Below are 14,680 nucleotides of genomic sequence, written 5' to 3'. Positions count from 1 at the left end.
GTCATCTCTTCTGAACTGTGCCATGGCAGCAAGATGCTCTTCTTGCTGGCAGCAGCACAGCACAAACACCCATGTGCCAGTACCTGGTGCCAACTCGGCTCGGATGCATCCAGCGGTAGCACTGTGACACTGGGAAACCACAGAGCTATGTGTGTCTGCCTTACCTCCCCTGGGAGGCTCACAGGGAAGAAGTGGGACAGAGAACAAAGGCATGCTGGGAACAAGCTCTTTTATTCAAAGAGCCCGCAGGGACTGGTAACTCACTGCAGAAATAACCTCTCAGCACAGGAGGGGGAGGTGATTCCACATCCAGTGATGGAGCATTGCATGCTGAAGGGCAGCACGGGCCACTGCTACTGGAAGAGGAGAAAGGCTTAGCAGCATCACAAATGCTATTCCTTTCCCTTCAGAGAACCATGAGAACAGGGTCAAACGCAACTCTGCTTGGAGGCCAGCTGTGCCCCTAGCAGCCTGCCTTTCCAGTACATCCATGGGCCTGCCCAGCTCCAGTCTATGTGGGTTTGGGGCCCAGCAACAGCACATAAAGGCCACATTAAAACATAAAGCACCTGCTGGAGCCAGTTGCCAGGCTCCACGAGTGGCATCCCCAGCTCTGCTGGGCTGCTGCTGGGACCTGGCTGTGTTCTGCAGAGCTGGACTGAGTGTGTCATGAGGCTGAAGCACCCAGCAAGGAGAATCCATGAGCAGCCCTGGCTGCAGCAGCAGGGAGCTAAGATGTGGGGATCTTCCTGGTTTGGGTGGCAGCCATCTCCTCTCTCCCAGATGTCCCCCAGCAATGGCTGAGGGCTAAAGGCCTTCACATGGCCACGTCCTCTCCAGGGTGAGTGTTGCTGTTAGGATCACATCCCACCACTTCCATGGAGAAACCTCCTGTGTCCACTTCAATGCTGTGAATGCTGAAGTTGCCCAGGCCCTGTAAAAAAAGAGTTAATGGGGCAATAGTCAGCAAGGGACTCTCTCACACTAAACAAGCTTGTCCTACTTGTGGTTGGGGGGGGAGGGATGCTTCTAGTGCCTGCACTGCATGAAGTAGGCTTCTGCAAACCACCTGCAACGCTGGGCTTTGCAAGCAACTTTTGGCCAATGTACCAGCTGGAGGCACAGACCTCACCTCCGTTTTTGCAAGAATTTGGTGCAAAGTCTCTTTTTGCTGAGGGAGTTTGGTTAAGACGTAAAGGAAGCCACCACCACCAGCCCCAGCCAAGCACTGCCCATAGACATAAGGCTGCAGAGCATCCATCATGCGTCCAACGGCCAGCGGCTCACACCCAGGGGCCATGCATTTCTTCTGCTGCCAGTAGACATCCAGACACTTGCCAATGAGTGGCAGGTTTCCTGCAGGACAGAGGATGTGACAGAGAAGAAAAGATTTGTCTCCGGTTCTCCTAACGGGCAGAAACCTGGTCCTGCCTCGTGCTCAGCCTGAGCTCACTTCTGCCTTCTCATCTACCCCAATCCTCTGCCTGCTGAGCAAGCCATCCCCGCTGTTGCTTTGCTGTTCATTTTTAATCCTCCACAGGGTGAGAATTTGCTTGCTTTCATGCTCCAGCTTCCCCTCCTCTGCATCCCAGCAGACAAAACCCAAATGAATCCACTTCACAGGCTACCTGTGGCCCCCACTCCCATCACCGACGACTCAAGAAAATCAGACAGACTCATTGTGCCCCACAGGAGCCTCTTCCAGTACCCCCGTCTCAAGATCTTAGTTTAAGCCTCAATTTGGGGGTGTTGCCTATAAAATGCAGGTAAGCCTAAGGTTACTCCAGCTGTTGGACCCTGCACTGCCCTAGCTTTTGTCCCCATATACTCTCTGGGGGATATTTTGCTGCTTCAGTTGTTAGAAAGGACAGCCTGGCGCAGGGAGGGGAGCTCACACCTTGCCTCAAGGCCCGGGCACACTCCTCAGCATTATTCACCAGAGCGTCGGCATTTTGTACAATGGAAGGCAGCCTGGCATACCAGTTCCTCACCACATCCTGCAAGAGGCCAGGCTGTTGGAGACGGGCACCTTGGCCCACAAGTGTCCCCATCACCACTGGCTTGAGTGGCACAGTCTCGCCCCAAGGGGAAATGCACTGAGGGGGAGCGGAGGCCAGAGCCCACATGTTACCTGGAGCAGGTTGCGAGCCAGGCGAGTCTTCCCTGTGTACACCAGCAGCAAGTGATTGTTGAGGATCTGGGCAAAGCCTTCAGGCACCAGGATCTCCTCCACCTCCACCCTGAGTGGCAGCCGGGCCTCCGACCTCCCGATCTTGATGCCAGGCACCAGCCCACCCACCTGGTCCTGCCAACCGCCACCTGCAGTGCGCAGGATCCTCAGCCAGTGCCCGGACCCCCACCCCATGACAGCTGCTTTCTCCAGCTGCTACCTGTCGTGAGCCTCTGCTCCAGATGCAGCACGGCGTGGATGAGGGACTCGGTGCCAGCAACCTTCCCAGCCGCCCGGTACAGCGCTGCCATCACTGCTCCTGCAAGGATGCTGCTGGTGCCTGCAGGGAGCACAGGGTCAAGGCAGCAATGGGGATGCTGCATCTTGGTGCTTGGAGAAGGACAGATATCCCAGCCCCTTCCCTGCCGACAGACCGAGGCCAGACCCGTGGGGCAGCCTGGACCAGGTGTGCACCTCAAAGCCACCCCCAAAGTTCTCCATCAGCTGATCCCTCAAGGGCTTCTGCGAAGGGAACTGCACGATCTGCGTGCATATGAAGGCAGCTTTGAGCAAGGCTCCTGGAAAAAGAAAGAAAAAGCAAAGCTATGCCTGCTGCACTACCTACTCCATCACCCAGCAACGAGGACACACAGGATCAGAACAGATCGCTCTAGGGGTGACATGGATCTAGCACCCATCACAAGGTCAGGACACCAAGGGCACAAAACCAGGGTGTGCAGCCACTGACCCCTCACCTGGCGCATGTGGCTGGCAGTAATTCTCCAACTGCCCCAGCTCGTGGCACACCAGCTCCACCGCCGCCTCACCCCACGGCGTCCCACCAAGGCTGGCCAGGCGCAGCTCCGGCTCACCGATGCGCCGCACCCGGGCACCAATGGGTCGGCACCCATCCACCAGCACTGCCACGTCCACCACAGCCCCACCGTGCTCGTATGTGATGGGAGGAGTGTCGCTCCAGCCCCCTGCAAAGACACACCATCAGCCCTACGGCTCATTTCTCCATAGGGGCAAGACAGCACTCCAGCTGTCATCATCTGCCCCCTTCCACCCCACCAGCTCTGAGCCCACCTTGGGATGGAAAAGCTCACCAGAGAGGTCTAGGCGGGCTGGACATGCCACCTGCACCCAGTGCCCCAAGGGTGGCAGCTCTGCCGGGCACACAGTGACAAACTGGCACGAGGACATCACCGCCTGCCGGATGAGGATCTGCGCGGCCCCTTCATAGTGCCGAGCTGCTCTCACCAGCAGGGCTGGACTGCAAAAAGAGGGATGCTGAGCCCGCTGCCACGGCCTCCTAGGTCAGCATGGACAGCTGCAGTTTGCTGCTCCATGCCTCACCTGCTCATCCACTTCTGCCTCTCGGTTGCCAGCTCCCGCACCCCACCAGCAATGTCCCTGCTCTCCAGGCGCCCAAAAGCCAAAGCCCACTCCCTGTTGGCAGCAGGTCCGCTCCGCAAGCCCCCTTCCCCATGTGCCATGCAGCCCAGGACGTCGGCAATGCAGGCGAGAGCCCGGGCTGCGATGCCTGCATCATCAGCTGTAGAGGCAACTAGAAAATTAAGGGAAGGCTGTGAGTGACCTGAAGCAGCCCACTTCCGCAAGAAGTTGGCTCCAGGGGAGAGGGACATGCATAACCTGCATCTGCCCTGGATGGTCTCGAGTTCTTGCCAGGCTCAGGGGTACTGAAGGGGACAGCAAGCACGAAAAAGCCCAGAGATGTAAGATTTGTCCAGCTTACCCTCATCCAGAGTGCCCAGCAAGGCCTCATGGTAACCCTCATAGACAGCGCTGCGGATGAGCGGTAGCAGGCTGCCGTCCTGGCGGCCCAGCAGCACACGCCGCACCTTGCGCTGGCCCTGCAGGAAGAAGAGGTCCTGGCGAGCACCCAGCTCAGCTGCCTTGTCCAGGCAGGGCAAGAGCTCCTGCCAGGACATGCGCCAGGCTGCTCGCCAACGTGCCAGCCGGTCGCCCGACGCTGCTGGGGCCAGCAGCCACAGCACATCCTCCAGCCCCAGCGCCTCGGAAGCGTGCAGCACTGGGAAGAGCCGGGCGCTCAGCAGGCAGCGGTCTTTCTGCGGTGTCTCAGCATCCCAGAGGTCCCCTTTGCTGGTGGACGGAGAGCCCATCATCACCACCCCAAGGACCGAGGGAAGGTGGGATGCAGGAAGGGAAGGGTGGCCACCACTTCAGACTCTGAGGTCTGGGGTGCTATGGGTACCCCAATGGAACAGGTCCCCTGTTCCATCCAGGCATGTCGGTACCTACCGTATGCCCGTCCGATGAAAAAACTCCGCCCAGGGGACATTCAAGTAGGTGGCCTCTTCAGCAGGACTCTGGGGAGACACATAGGGGGTGGTTACACCCCAGCTTTGCAGAGCCCCGTGCCACCTCGCTGTCCCCGCACCTGCCAGTCATCGAGGCGGCCGGTGAGCGTGAAGACGCGGCAGGACAGGTCACGCAGACGGACATGGTGGCCCTGCAGGACCACATCACGCAGGGGACAGCCCTGCAACGCTGATGAGGAGCCTGTGGTGAGGCCCGTGAGGAGGCAGCCAGGGCCAATCTCCAGAGGGCCCTGCAGAGGAAGCAGTGGGATCCTGAATGGCATGGCCAGCCCCATATCAGAGCCCAGCCAGGAGACATGCTGCGGCCAGCAAAAGCCTCCAGGAAGGGACATTCCAGCACTGACAGCAGGGAAGGTGACAGCCAGCACCATCCGAAAGGCAGGTGTCCCAAATGTCACAGCAGTGACACCAAACTCCTTCAGGTCCCACATACCTGGAGGTGACAGTGCTGGATGACGCTGCCGGCCGCCAGCCGCACGGCTCCTTCCAGCAGGCAGTTGGTGACTGAGGAGCCATCCTCCAGGAGCAAGGGTTGCTGCCGGGGGGTGGGCACATGGAGTAACCCCCCAGAAAAACATGTGAGCAAATCTGGGGCTGGAGAGACCTACGTCCACATGGGAATGGGCTGTTTTGCAGAAGTGAAGGTGGCTGGTGGAGCTGGGCAAGAGCGTCAGGCTACGGATGTGGTCGCTTGCAGCCGTGGTTAAGTAGTCATAGGACGCATCAGGAATGCAGGCTGTGGGGAGGCAGGAAAGCAGTCAGCACTGACCACAATCTCGGGGCAAGGAGATGCTGCCAGCCTCCCCAGCACCCTTCCTTGCTTCCCTGAGAGGCAGCTGGGGACCATGACCCCACATTTCTCCCCACAGAGGGAGCTGAAAATCAGAGACAGGTCACCTGCAGGTGCCCTCCACAGCATTGCTCACCCATGCTCAGAGGGAAGGCACGGAGAGCTGTCCAGAGCACAGAGCGGGCACTCCTCACGCTGGCATCACCACCACCCTTCACAAAATCCTCCTCCGTCATCCCCCCCGCCATGCTCAGCACGATGTCAAAGAAAAGGGAGAGCTGGGGACAGAAGGGACAACCTGGGTGCTGCCGGGCCACCTGGTGCAGCCACCCCAACTCCCACTCCACTGCTGGGTGCTGCCCTCCTGCACCCAATCTGACGGCACAGGGACAAAGAGGCACACCCAGCATCAGCACCCACAGGATGAGGGGTCCCATCACCCTAGGGAGGGTGTCACCTGGATGGGTGGTGCCCCCGAGTCCAGCCCCATGTAGGTGCAGGCATCCAAGGGAGGGATGACATGGGTGGCCAGAAGCTGCTCGGCGGCGCTCGAGGAGAAGAAAACCACCCCGCAGACCTGCAAGGGCACAGCAGGGCTGAGGCTGTGCTGTCCCATCCCTCAGTGGGGTGAACGGTCCCAGCCGTGGTGACAGAAGGGATGGAGCTGGCAGAGCTGTGGGTAGTGACATACCAGCGGGACGGTGCCATCGGGCCCTGCGCACTGCTGGATCTGAGCTTCTGTGCCTTTGTAGATGATGTCACGCACCAGGCCCTGGGAGCAAGAGGATTCCAATGAGCTCTTCAGGCTGCCCCAAGCCAAGCAGCCGTAGCAGGGACAGGACCCATGCATTGACAGGACCATAGGGGCAGGGACCCCAGGGACAGCAGAACGGACTGCGAGTCCAAGTGACTGCAAGTCCCCTGCTCATCCAAGGGGGGCTCCAGGCTGGTGTCACTGCTTGGATGTGGGAGCTGTTACCGACCTGCTCATCAACAAGGTACACCCCGTGGTTCCTCGCATACGCCTGACTGCCGGGCACCGCAATCACTCGGACTCCTTGGAAGCCATCCCAGTCAATCTCTGGAGATAGGGACAGGGATCAGCGCCCTGAGCTCCACGCACTGCAGCAGCACTCAGCCTGGGCCACCGGAACAGGTTGTCCAAGGAGGCCGTGGATGCCCCATCCCTGGAGGCATTCAAGGCCAGGCTGGACGTGGCTCTGGGCAGCCTGGTCTGCTGGTTGGCGACCTGCACATAGTTGGAACTAGGGTTCCAACATGGCTTGGAACGAAATGATCATTATGGTCCTGTTCAACCCAGGCCATTCCGTGATTCTATGAAACTACATACACCGGGCACCCCCTGCCCTCCCAGCTCCCAGTGGGTGGCTCAGAAGCCCGCTCAACAGCACCCACAGCCACACCGCTGCGATCGGGGACGTGGCCAAGGCCGAACCGGCTGCGCTGCTGCCAGCCTGCGGGATGCGGCCCTCACCTGGCACGGAGGGCACACTGAGCAGCATGTCAGTGCTGCAGACCCACACGCCCGGCGGGGAGCCCACGCAGAGCTGGGGAAGGAAGGGCCGTGAGGACGGGGCCGGGGCTCGGCCACACGCCGTGGGTGCCGGGGTCCCGCCGCTCGCCCACCCACCCGCTCCGTGACGACGCCCAGCAGGCCGTCCAGGTTGCACACCGGCGCCTCGGCCGCGGCGCCGCGTCGCTCGGCGGGCAGGCAGGTGAAGGCCCGGCCGCAGTCGTCGAAGGAGAACTCGCGGCCCTGCGGGGACGGGCGGGGTGAGGCGGCGCCGGTGGCGGTGCGGGGCCGAGGGTCGGGGGCTCAGCCGCGCGGCCCGCACCGTGTGCAGGATGAGGACGCGGGCCTCCTTCAGCGCGTCGGCGCTCACCACCTGCGGAGCACGGCGCTCAGCGGGGCCGGGGGGCGGCGGGCGGGGGTCGGGCCGCCATCCCCAGCCCTCACCGTGCAGCCCGCGCGGGCGCTCAGGTGCTCGGCCGCCACCAGCACGGCGTTCAGCGTGGCGCCGCCGCTCCCCACGCCGGCCCACGGATCCTCCAGCGCCAGGACGAGGACGGGCCGCCGGCCCAGGGCCCCCCGCCGCCGCCGCAGCTCCAGCTCTGCGGAGGAGAAAGGCGGCTCGAAGGCGGGGCTCGCCCGGCCCCGCTCTCCCTCGCCCGGCCCCGCCGCCTGCCTCGCTGCAGAGCCGCCACGCCGCCGCCCCGCCGGCAGGTGAGGACGACCGCGGTCCACTCGACGCCAGCCGCCATGATGGCGGCGCCGCGGGGGCTGACGGGAGTCGTAGTGCGCCGCCGCGCCGCCCGGCGGCTCGAAGAGCGGTGCGCCGGACTACAGCTCCCGGCGTGCACCGCGGCAGGGAGCCTTAAAGGCGCAGCGCCCCGTTTCCGTGCGCGGCCACGAGCGGGGCTCGGGGGGTGCGGTGGGGGAGGGGGGGGGTTCTGCCGCCGCGTGGCTCCCGGACACCCCGCAGTGCGGCTGTGCCCGCTGGGATTGGCCCCAGGGGCTGCTTTGTGCCTGCGGGGGAGGGGAGGCAGCGGGGCACCGGGATGGGTAGGGGGCTGAGTGCGGGGATGGGCACGAGGCAGGGCAGCGGGGGGGCGTGGGGATGGGTACGGGGGCGGGCATCGATGTGGGCATCGGAGCGGTCACAGAGCTGAGCACTGGGATGGATGTGGGCATGGGTACCAGAGTGGGCATGGGGCTGGGCATCGGACGGGCACGGCGCTGAGCACGAAGATGGGTACGGGGATGGGCATGGAGATAGGCAGCAGGATAGCCGCCGGGATGGGTACCATCCCATGGGTACCGCGGGCAGCAGGACGGGTACGGGATGGGCACCGGGATGGGCATCGGGATGGGTACCGGGATGGGCACGGGGCCGTGGAGCGGGAAAGGCACGGGGATGAGCACCCGGCCCCGCCGTGCTGCCCCCGCGGCGGCCCCGCTCTCCTCCTACAAGTCCCACAACCCCGCACGGACTACATCTCCCAGCCTGCCGAGCCCACCCCCCCTCACGGCGCGGCACGGCCCGGCCCCGCACGGCGCGGAGCGGAGCGGAGGGCGCGGCGCGGTGCGGTGCGGGGGGCGGCGGCGGCGGCGGCGGAGGGGCCCGGAGGCTCCCGGCGGTGGGGCCGGGCCGGAGCGGAGCGAGGTGCGGTGGAGGCGGCGGGTACGGCCCCGAGGGGGGGAGAAGGGGGACGGGGTATCGGGGGAGATCGGGGGGACGCGGGGCGCCGGGAGGATGCGGTGGTACCGGGGGTGGGCGCGTGGGTGCGCAGCGAGCCCCGGGGGTGCGGGATGGGGGTGCCCAAAGGGAGCCCCGGGGGTGCGTGGGTTTGGGGCAGCGGGGGGAAATAGGGGCGGCGGTGCGCCGTGTCCCCGTTGGGGTGGTGGGACGGGGGGATGTGGGCATGGAGCGGCGTCACGGGGACGGCGGTGTCAGCCGACGGTGCCCTCTCGGTCTGCAAGCCGCGGGGCCAGCGGTGGCCCTGGAATGCGGGGCCCGGCCTTTCCGGGTGACCCCAGCCAGGGGACGTGTATACGTTGGGATACATAGACAGGAAACTCTGTTTTTCGCACTGGGTTGGCTGACGTGGGAATGGGGTTTCACAGCAACCCCCAAACCCGCTCAGAAAGCAGCGCGCGCTGCCAGGACGGCATTGCTCCGGGTGGCCCCAGCAAGGAGCTGAGCTCGCGGCGCTAATCTAGCTAATTAACAACATGCGAACGCTCCCGGAGCGGCCGAACAGCCCAAAATGGGGTCGGCGGTGGCAGCGTTGGACGGGGCCGCTGTGCACGTATCGCGCTGGGAAGGCGGCCGGGCGATCCGCCCGGCTGCTGGGAGCGGAATGTTGGCGGCGCGGGCCAGAAGCTCTCCGACAGCTCGAATTCCTGCCTGTCTGGAGGAAGCTCCCAGCCTCAGCGCCGGGCAGCGAGGCCGACGGGGCGGCCGGAAACCCCATGGAAAAAAGGGCCCAGACCCGTTTTTTCTCCGTGGAGAAAGCCCTCTCCTCCCCAGCGATGCCAGCTTTGCTCCCCCTGTGCGCCTCCACCCCCACGGTGCTCCCCCAGGCTGGCTGCTGGCGTGCCCATCTTGGTGCTCCTGCACATATTTTCCCAGTGAGGCATCCGCTGTGGATGGAACAGGAGCAGGCTTGCCACTGAGGAGCTGGGCACGGGGTTGGCAGCCTGAGAGGGTGAGATGGAAAGGTGGCCAGGAGGAGATGGAGGGGAGGAGGAGTTGGAGGTGCTGAGCCCCAGCTCTGAGCGGTTGCTGATTTTTTCAGGCTTGGCTGCAGGATGTGGTTTGGTGGGCTCCAGCCTGCTGGTACCCAGGCTGGTGGCTTGGTGAGACCAAAACTAGTAGGACTCAACCTGGTGGGACCTGAGCTGATGGCTCAGGAGGACCTGACCTGGTGACTTGGTAGAACCCAACCCCATGGTACCCAATTTGGTGGCTTGGTGGAACTTGACCTTATAAGACCCGACCTGGTAGGACCAAAGCTGGTGGTTCACTGGGACCCAACCTGGTGGGACCTGATCTAATTACTTGGTGGGACTCAACCCCACGGCACCTGACCTTGGGAGGCCCAAACTGATTGATAGAATCCAACCCAATGGGACCCAACCCAGCGGCTTGGTGGGACTTCACTTAGTGGGACCTGATCACGTTACTTGGTGGGACCCAACCCTATGGTATCCAAGTTGGTGGTGTGGTGGGACCTGAGTTTGTAGGACCTGACCTGGTGGGTCACTGGGACCCAACCTGGTGAGACCTGACCCAGCGAATTCGTGGGACCCAAACCCATGGCACCAACCTGGTGGCTTGGTGGAGCCTGACCCGATAGGAGCTGTTATCCCTCTCCTGAGGGAGCTGATGAGCACCTGGAGGTGCTGAGGATCCAGGCTGGATGGGGCTGTGTGTCTGTGGGTGTCCCCTCTGTGTAGGGCTTGGGGCTGGCTGAGCTGGCTGGTCTCTTCTGACCCTAAACCATTGCAAACACCTTTGTGAGGACGTGTGCCCTCACCATGTAGGCGTGCTGACCCCCCCGCAGCTCCAACTGGGGAACTGCTGGCAGCAGGCTGGCCAAGCGGCGCAGGCAGGATGTGCACCATGTTCTGGTTTCCTTCCTCTTGCCACGCAGATGGATACGTGATGGTGGGTGACTAATTGGAGCAGGATACCACCAGCACCCTCACAGTTTTCCAGAGGTGCCGAGCTGCGGGGCGCTTGTTGCCCTTGAAGGTTTTGTGGGGAGCAGCCCAGGGGGCGACGGGGTTTTTGGCACAGAATCCCGGTGGCTCTTCGCTTTTGCTGTCCCTTAACCTACGTCCCCTCCTTTCCGCTCCAGGAAAGTCACTGACGTGTCCCCAGCACAGGATGATGGGTGTCACCGCAGCCCGGAACCAGCAGGGGACGGCTCCCCGAGCCCATGGGGCCACCGGCACGCGGAGCTACGGCTGAGCCCCCCGAGCCAGGCGGATGGAAAGCTGCAGCCCGGCAGGTAGGGACGCTCCAACCCACCCCGTGGCGGTGCCAAACCTCCCGGGCAGCACAGCATCACGGGGGGCTGTGTGCCCAACCGCGCTGACTGGAGGCTCTGCGCCCCACAGGGAGCCCCGCGCCCACCCCGCGCCCCAGCCCTATGCCCGGGGAGCGGCGCCGAGCCTGCCTGCCCGCCCACCATGAAGTGCTCGCTGCGCGTCTGCTTCCTCTCCACCGCCTTCCTCCTCATCTTCATCATGTCGGTGCTATTCACCTACTCCCACCACAGCATCGCCTACCTGGACCCAGGCGGGTTGGGCGGCATCCACCGGGTGAAGCTGGTGCCCGGTTACGCCGGCGTGCGGCGGCTGAGCCACGGCGTGCCGTACCCCAAGGGCTGCGCGTGCCGCCGCTGCCCCGAGGATGCCGCCGCCGCCGCCGCCGCCTGGTTTGACAGCCGCTACGACGGCGCTGTGTCCCCGGTGTGGACCAAGGAGAACATGGAGCTGCCGCCGGACGTGCAGCGGTGGTGGATGGTGAGCGATGGGTGATGCCGCGGGATCTCCGTCATCACGCCGCGGCCACACTGAGCCCAGGTTGCCCCTGGCACCCCACGCTGCAGGCTGTTCTGGGGCGGCCGCCGCTGCCATGCACACAGCAAGGACCCCCAGCGCCCTCCTTCTCACCCTGCAGATGCTGCAGCCCCAGTTCAAGTCCCACAACACGCAGGAGGTGCTGAGCAAGCTCTTCCAGATCGTGCCAGGGGAGAACCCTTACCGCTGGCGGGACCCACACCGCTGCCGGCGCTGCGCTGTGGTTGGCAACTCGGGCAACCTGCGCGGCTCCGGCTATGGGCACGAGATCGATGGGCACGACTTCATCATGAGGTGAGGGCAGGGAACCCTTCCACAAGCAGTGCATCGGCATCTGGGCGGGGGGGCTGTGTGTCCCCTCTGTGTGCCAGTGCCCAGCTCCGCCAGAGGGTGGTGATGCACTGGAACAGGTTGCCCAAGGAGGCTGTGGATGCCCCATCCCTGCAGGCATTCAAGGCCAGGCTGGATGTGGCTCTGGGCAGCCTGGGCTGCTGGTTGGTGACCTGCACACAGCAGGGGGTTGGAACTGGATGAGCACTGTGCTCCTTTTCAACTCAGGCCATTCTATGGTTCTCTGTCCCCAGGATGAACCAGGCTCCCACAGTGGGCTTTGAGGGGGACGTGGGCAGCCGGACCACGCACCACTTCATGTACCCCGAGAGCGCCAAGAACCTGCCTGCCAACGTCAGCTTCGTGCTGGTGCCCTTCAAGACCTTGGACCTGCTCTGGATCGCCAGCGCCCTCTCCACTGGCCAGATCAGGTTGTAAGTAGCCAATGGCCATGCATAGAGGTGCCATCGCCCTGGGGGCTGTTTTGGGACTGGTGAAGTCACAACCGTAGCTTGGTGGCTTTCTCCCCATCTCCACTATCCCTGGGTTAACATAGCCCCGGCCATCAGCGCCCACCCACCCCTCTGCTTCCTCCCTCCAGCACCTATGCGCCCGTGAAGCCTTTTCTGCGTGTGGACAAGGAGAAGGTGAGAGCAGCGCTGTGCTCCTCAGCACCCACTTAACCCCACACGTCTCCCGGTGCTGCCAGGCTGCAGCCCCAGGGAGACGCAGCGCTCAGCATCCCTCCCTCCACCCCACCCCCCGGCTCCAGGTGCAGATCTACAACCCTGCCTTCTTCAAGTACATCCACGACCGCTGGACGGAGCACCACGGGCGCTACCCCTCCACCGGCATGCTGGTGCTCTTCTTTGCCCTGCACGTCTGCGACGAGGTGGGTGACAGCGCGGGGATGCAGCCCCGGCCCCGTATCACACAGAGGCTGGCGGTGATCGTGATGCCAACCCTCACCCTACAGGTGAACGTCTTCGGGTTCGGCGCCGACAGCCGGGGCAATTGGCATCACTACTGGGAGAACAACCGCTACGCCGGCGAGTTCCGTAAGACCGGGGTGCACGACGCCGACTTCGAGGCACACATCATCGACATGCTGGCCAAAACCAGCAGGATTGAGGTCTACCGGGGCAATTAACTGAGGGCCGGGCGGCCGCGTGTCCTCCAGCTCCTAACCCCGGCACTGCCAGAGCTGCCCCGGCTGCTGTTGGGTGCCGGCAGCCGATGGGGCTCTGAGCTCTTGGCAGACTTTTTGTGGTTTGGGGAGATTTGACTCGATGTTGTTAGTATTAAGGAACCCGCTTCAGCCGAGCGAGGATTTGTAGACGCCGCCAGCGACCAGCCGGCCGGGGGAGCGCCCGACTTGTAACTCTTACAGTCAAACCAAATGCTGCTCTTTTTAAAACAAGAACAAACAAACAAAAAAACATACAAAAGCCCCCAAACCCGGCGACTTTGGGAAGAGCTCGAACCCGGGATGAGGGCAGGGTGACAATCGGCAGCAGGCCGGGCCAGCTCCCCAACAGCAGGACACAAAGTGGCTGCTGCTCTGTCCTTCCGTCGGAGGTTTTCTCCACTGTTGCTTCTCCCATCCCTCTGTGGCTCTCGGGAAGGGGTCCGGACTCTCATGGTCCTCTCGGTCAGATGCTCCCCATGTTGTTTTGGGGAGGGGTTTGGGAGGGGGCCAAAAGGCAGCTGAGAAAGCCAAGCGCCTGGTGGAGGTGACAGCGCGGTAAGGCACAGATGTGTGCGCCCATCCCTCACCATGTGGGCTCCCCTTCGCCTTGGGGACAGGAGCAGGTTAGGATAGCTTTAGCAGGTGAGTGAATCACAGCCGGGGGGGTCATTTCTTATTTCCCTTTTGCTACAGACAGACAGCTCTGGCCAGGAGCTGCAATCCCAAAGCTCGTGGTGTTGGGGGACAGTGGCTCGGAGTGGGGGTGAGGTCCTGGAAGGTGCAGCGGTGACCGAGGGACGATCGCGCAGAGCTTGGGGGCAAACTTCCCTTTTCTATTTGGCTTCTCTCTACGTTTCTCTGCTTTGGGAGTGTTTTCTTTTTTGAGGTTTCTCCCTGCGGTCGTGAGATACCAGGTCTGTGCTGTGCCTGCTGCTGGGGGCCCCACGGCAGCCCCCGAGGCGGCGGTGCGACCGTGAGCCCCAGCCCACACCTTCCCAGCGCCTCGGGTTGGCGTTGCCTTCTTCTTCTGGGGGAAGAAAACCACAAAAATCACACAACCACAAGCAACAACGAGTGCCTTGACTATCTGCCGCCGGCTGCGCTGCCCTGCAAGCACAGGGGGTGAGGATGCACACAGCAGCATTCCCAGCCCCCCCTTCCTCCTGGGAGGGTCAGCATTGCCCGGGCACCCCTGGCACTGGGCTGTGCCCACACCTCTCCCACTCCGGGTCAGACAATCCCGAGCCCACCGGCAGCACCCGATAACGATTTTTCGGCTGATTTCCTTCCCCCCTCAACCCCACCCTGACTCTTTTTATTATTATTATTGTTGTTGTTATTATTATTTAAACTGTCCCAACACGAGGACTCACGACCACTCCTGTTTCTGCGCAGAGCATGCTGCACGGCCCGCGGGCACTGCGCCGACGAGCACCACTGTACTGTACATAGAGGAGGTGTAGGCAGAGGCTGTGGGCACTGGGGAGGGGAGGGGGGGGTGTTGGATTTGGGGAAGAAACCGAGGTTTTGGGTAATCCCCGTCGTGGGGTGAGGCGGCCCCACAGCCTCTGCGGATATGGGTATTTCTGCACACAACTGTCTTAAAACAATTTGGTTGGGTTTTTTGTTTGTTTTTTTTTTTAAAGTCAATAAAAACCATGCATCTGGACAGCTCTGTGTTCTTCCATTCCTGATCACAGACAGCCATGGGGCACGGGCAGTG

At 62.8% G+C, this 14,680-nt stretch overlaps 2 protein-coding genes across 4 annotated transcripts; one reads left to right on the top strand and one right to left on the bottom strand.

Moving 5' to 3' along the window:
- Nucleotides 1-41: 41 nt before the first annotated feature.
- Nucleotides 42-7,628, bottom strand: FCSK (fucose kinase). Of its 2 annotated transcripts, XM_031615456.2 has the most exons (23): nt 7,534-7,628; nt 7,305-7,459; nt 7,183-7,233; nt 6,978-7,103; nt 6,822-6,894; nt 6,310-6,407; nt 6,018-6,098; nt 5,784-5,903; nt 5,463-5,604; nt 5,145-5,272; nt 4,970-5,071; nt 4,596-4,766; nt 4,457-4,524; nt 3,930-4,297; nt 3,530-3,740; nt 3,280-3,446; nt 2,926-3,153; nt 2,605-2,748; nt 2,391-2,510; nt 2,132-2,319; nt 1,898-1,997; nt 1,133-1,356; nt 42-934 (listed from the first exon to the last, which is right to left on the bottom strand). In XM_031615456.2, exons 1-23 carry the CDS (start codon nt 7,607-7,609, stop codon nt 818-820), a joined length of 3,258 nt encoding a protein of 1,085 aa, XP_031471316.2. In that variant the 5' UTR covers nt 7,610-7,628; the 3' UTR covers nt 42-817. The 2 variants fall into 2 exon arrangements, with proteins under 2 accessions (XP_031471316.2, XP_090005852.1); XM_090149726.1 differs by having other exon boundaries at nt 42-1,356.
- A 750-nt stretch (nt 7,629-8,378) lies between these two features.
- ST3GAL2 (ST3 beta-galactoside alpha-2,3-sialyltransferase 2) lies at nt 8,379-14,626 on the top strand. Of its 2 annotated transcripts, none has more exons than XM_031615158.2 (8): nt 8,379-8,529; nt 10,712-10,864; nt 10,974-11,381; nt 11,539-11,732; nt 12,023-12,202; nt 12,370-12,415; nt 12,541-12,660; nt 12,745-14,626. In XM_031615158.2, the coding sequence occupies exons 2-8, from the start codon at nt 10,793-10,795 to the stop codon at nt 12,916-12,918; spliced, it is 1,194 nt and encodes a 397-aa protein (XP_031471018.2). In that variant the 5' UTR covers nt 8,379-8,529; nt 10,712-10,792; the 3' UTR covers nt 12,919-14,626. The 2 variants fall into 2 exon arrangements, with proteins under 2 accessions (XP_031471018.2, XP_031471019.2); XM_031615159.2 differs by having other exon boundaries at nt 8,387-8,511.
- Nucleotides 14,627-14,680: the final 54 nt, after the last annotated feature.

The sequence above is a fragment of the Phasianus colchicus genome, chromosome 13, assembly GCF_987193195.1.
Source record: "Phasianus colchicus chromosome 13, bPhaCol1.hap1.1, whole genome shotgun sequence".
Classification (NCBI taxonomy): domain Eukaryota; kingdom Metazoa; phylum Chordata; class Aves; order Galliformes; family Phasianidae; genus Phasianus; species Phasianus colchicus.
This window is presented reverse-complemented; position numbering and strand designations above follow the sequence as displayed.

Excerpts from the sequence above, each read along its gene's own strand:
- FCSK (XM_090149726.1), bottom strand. The coding sequence starts at position 7,609 with ATGGCGGCTGGCGTCGAGTGGACCGCGGTCGTCCTCACCTGCCGGCGG. Across the intron at positions 5,904-6,017 it reads CCGATGGCACCGTCCCGCTG|GTCTGCGGGGTGGTTTTCTT; the intron begins GTATGTCACTAC and ends GTGCCCTTGCAG. Across the intron at positions 2,511-2,604 it reads GCCCCACGGGTCTGGCCTCG|GCACCAGCAGCATCCTTGCA; the intron begins GTCTGTCGGCAG and ends TGCTCCCTGCAG.
- ST3GAL2 (XM_031615158.2), top strand. The coding sequence starts at position 10,793 with ATGGGGCCACCGGCACGCGGAGCTACGGCTGAGCCCCCCGAGCCAGGC. Across the intron at positions 10,865-10,973 it reads GGAAAGCTGCAGCCCGGCAG|GGAGCCCCGCGCCCACCCCG; the intron begins GTAGGGACGCTC and ends TGCGCCCCACAG. Across the intron at positions 11,733-12,022 it reads GGGCACGACTTCATCATGAG|GATGAACCAGGCTCCCACAG; the intron begins GTGAGGGCAGGG and ends CTCTGTCCCCAG.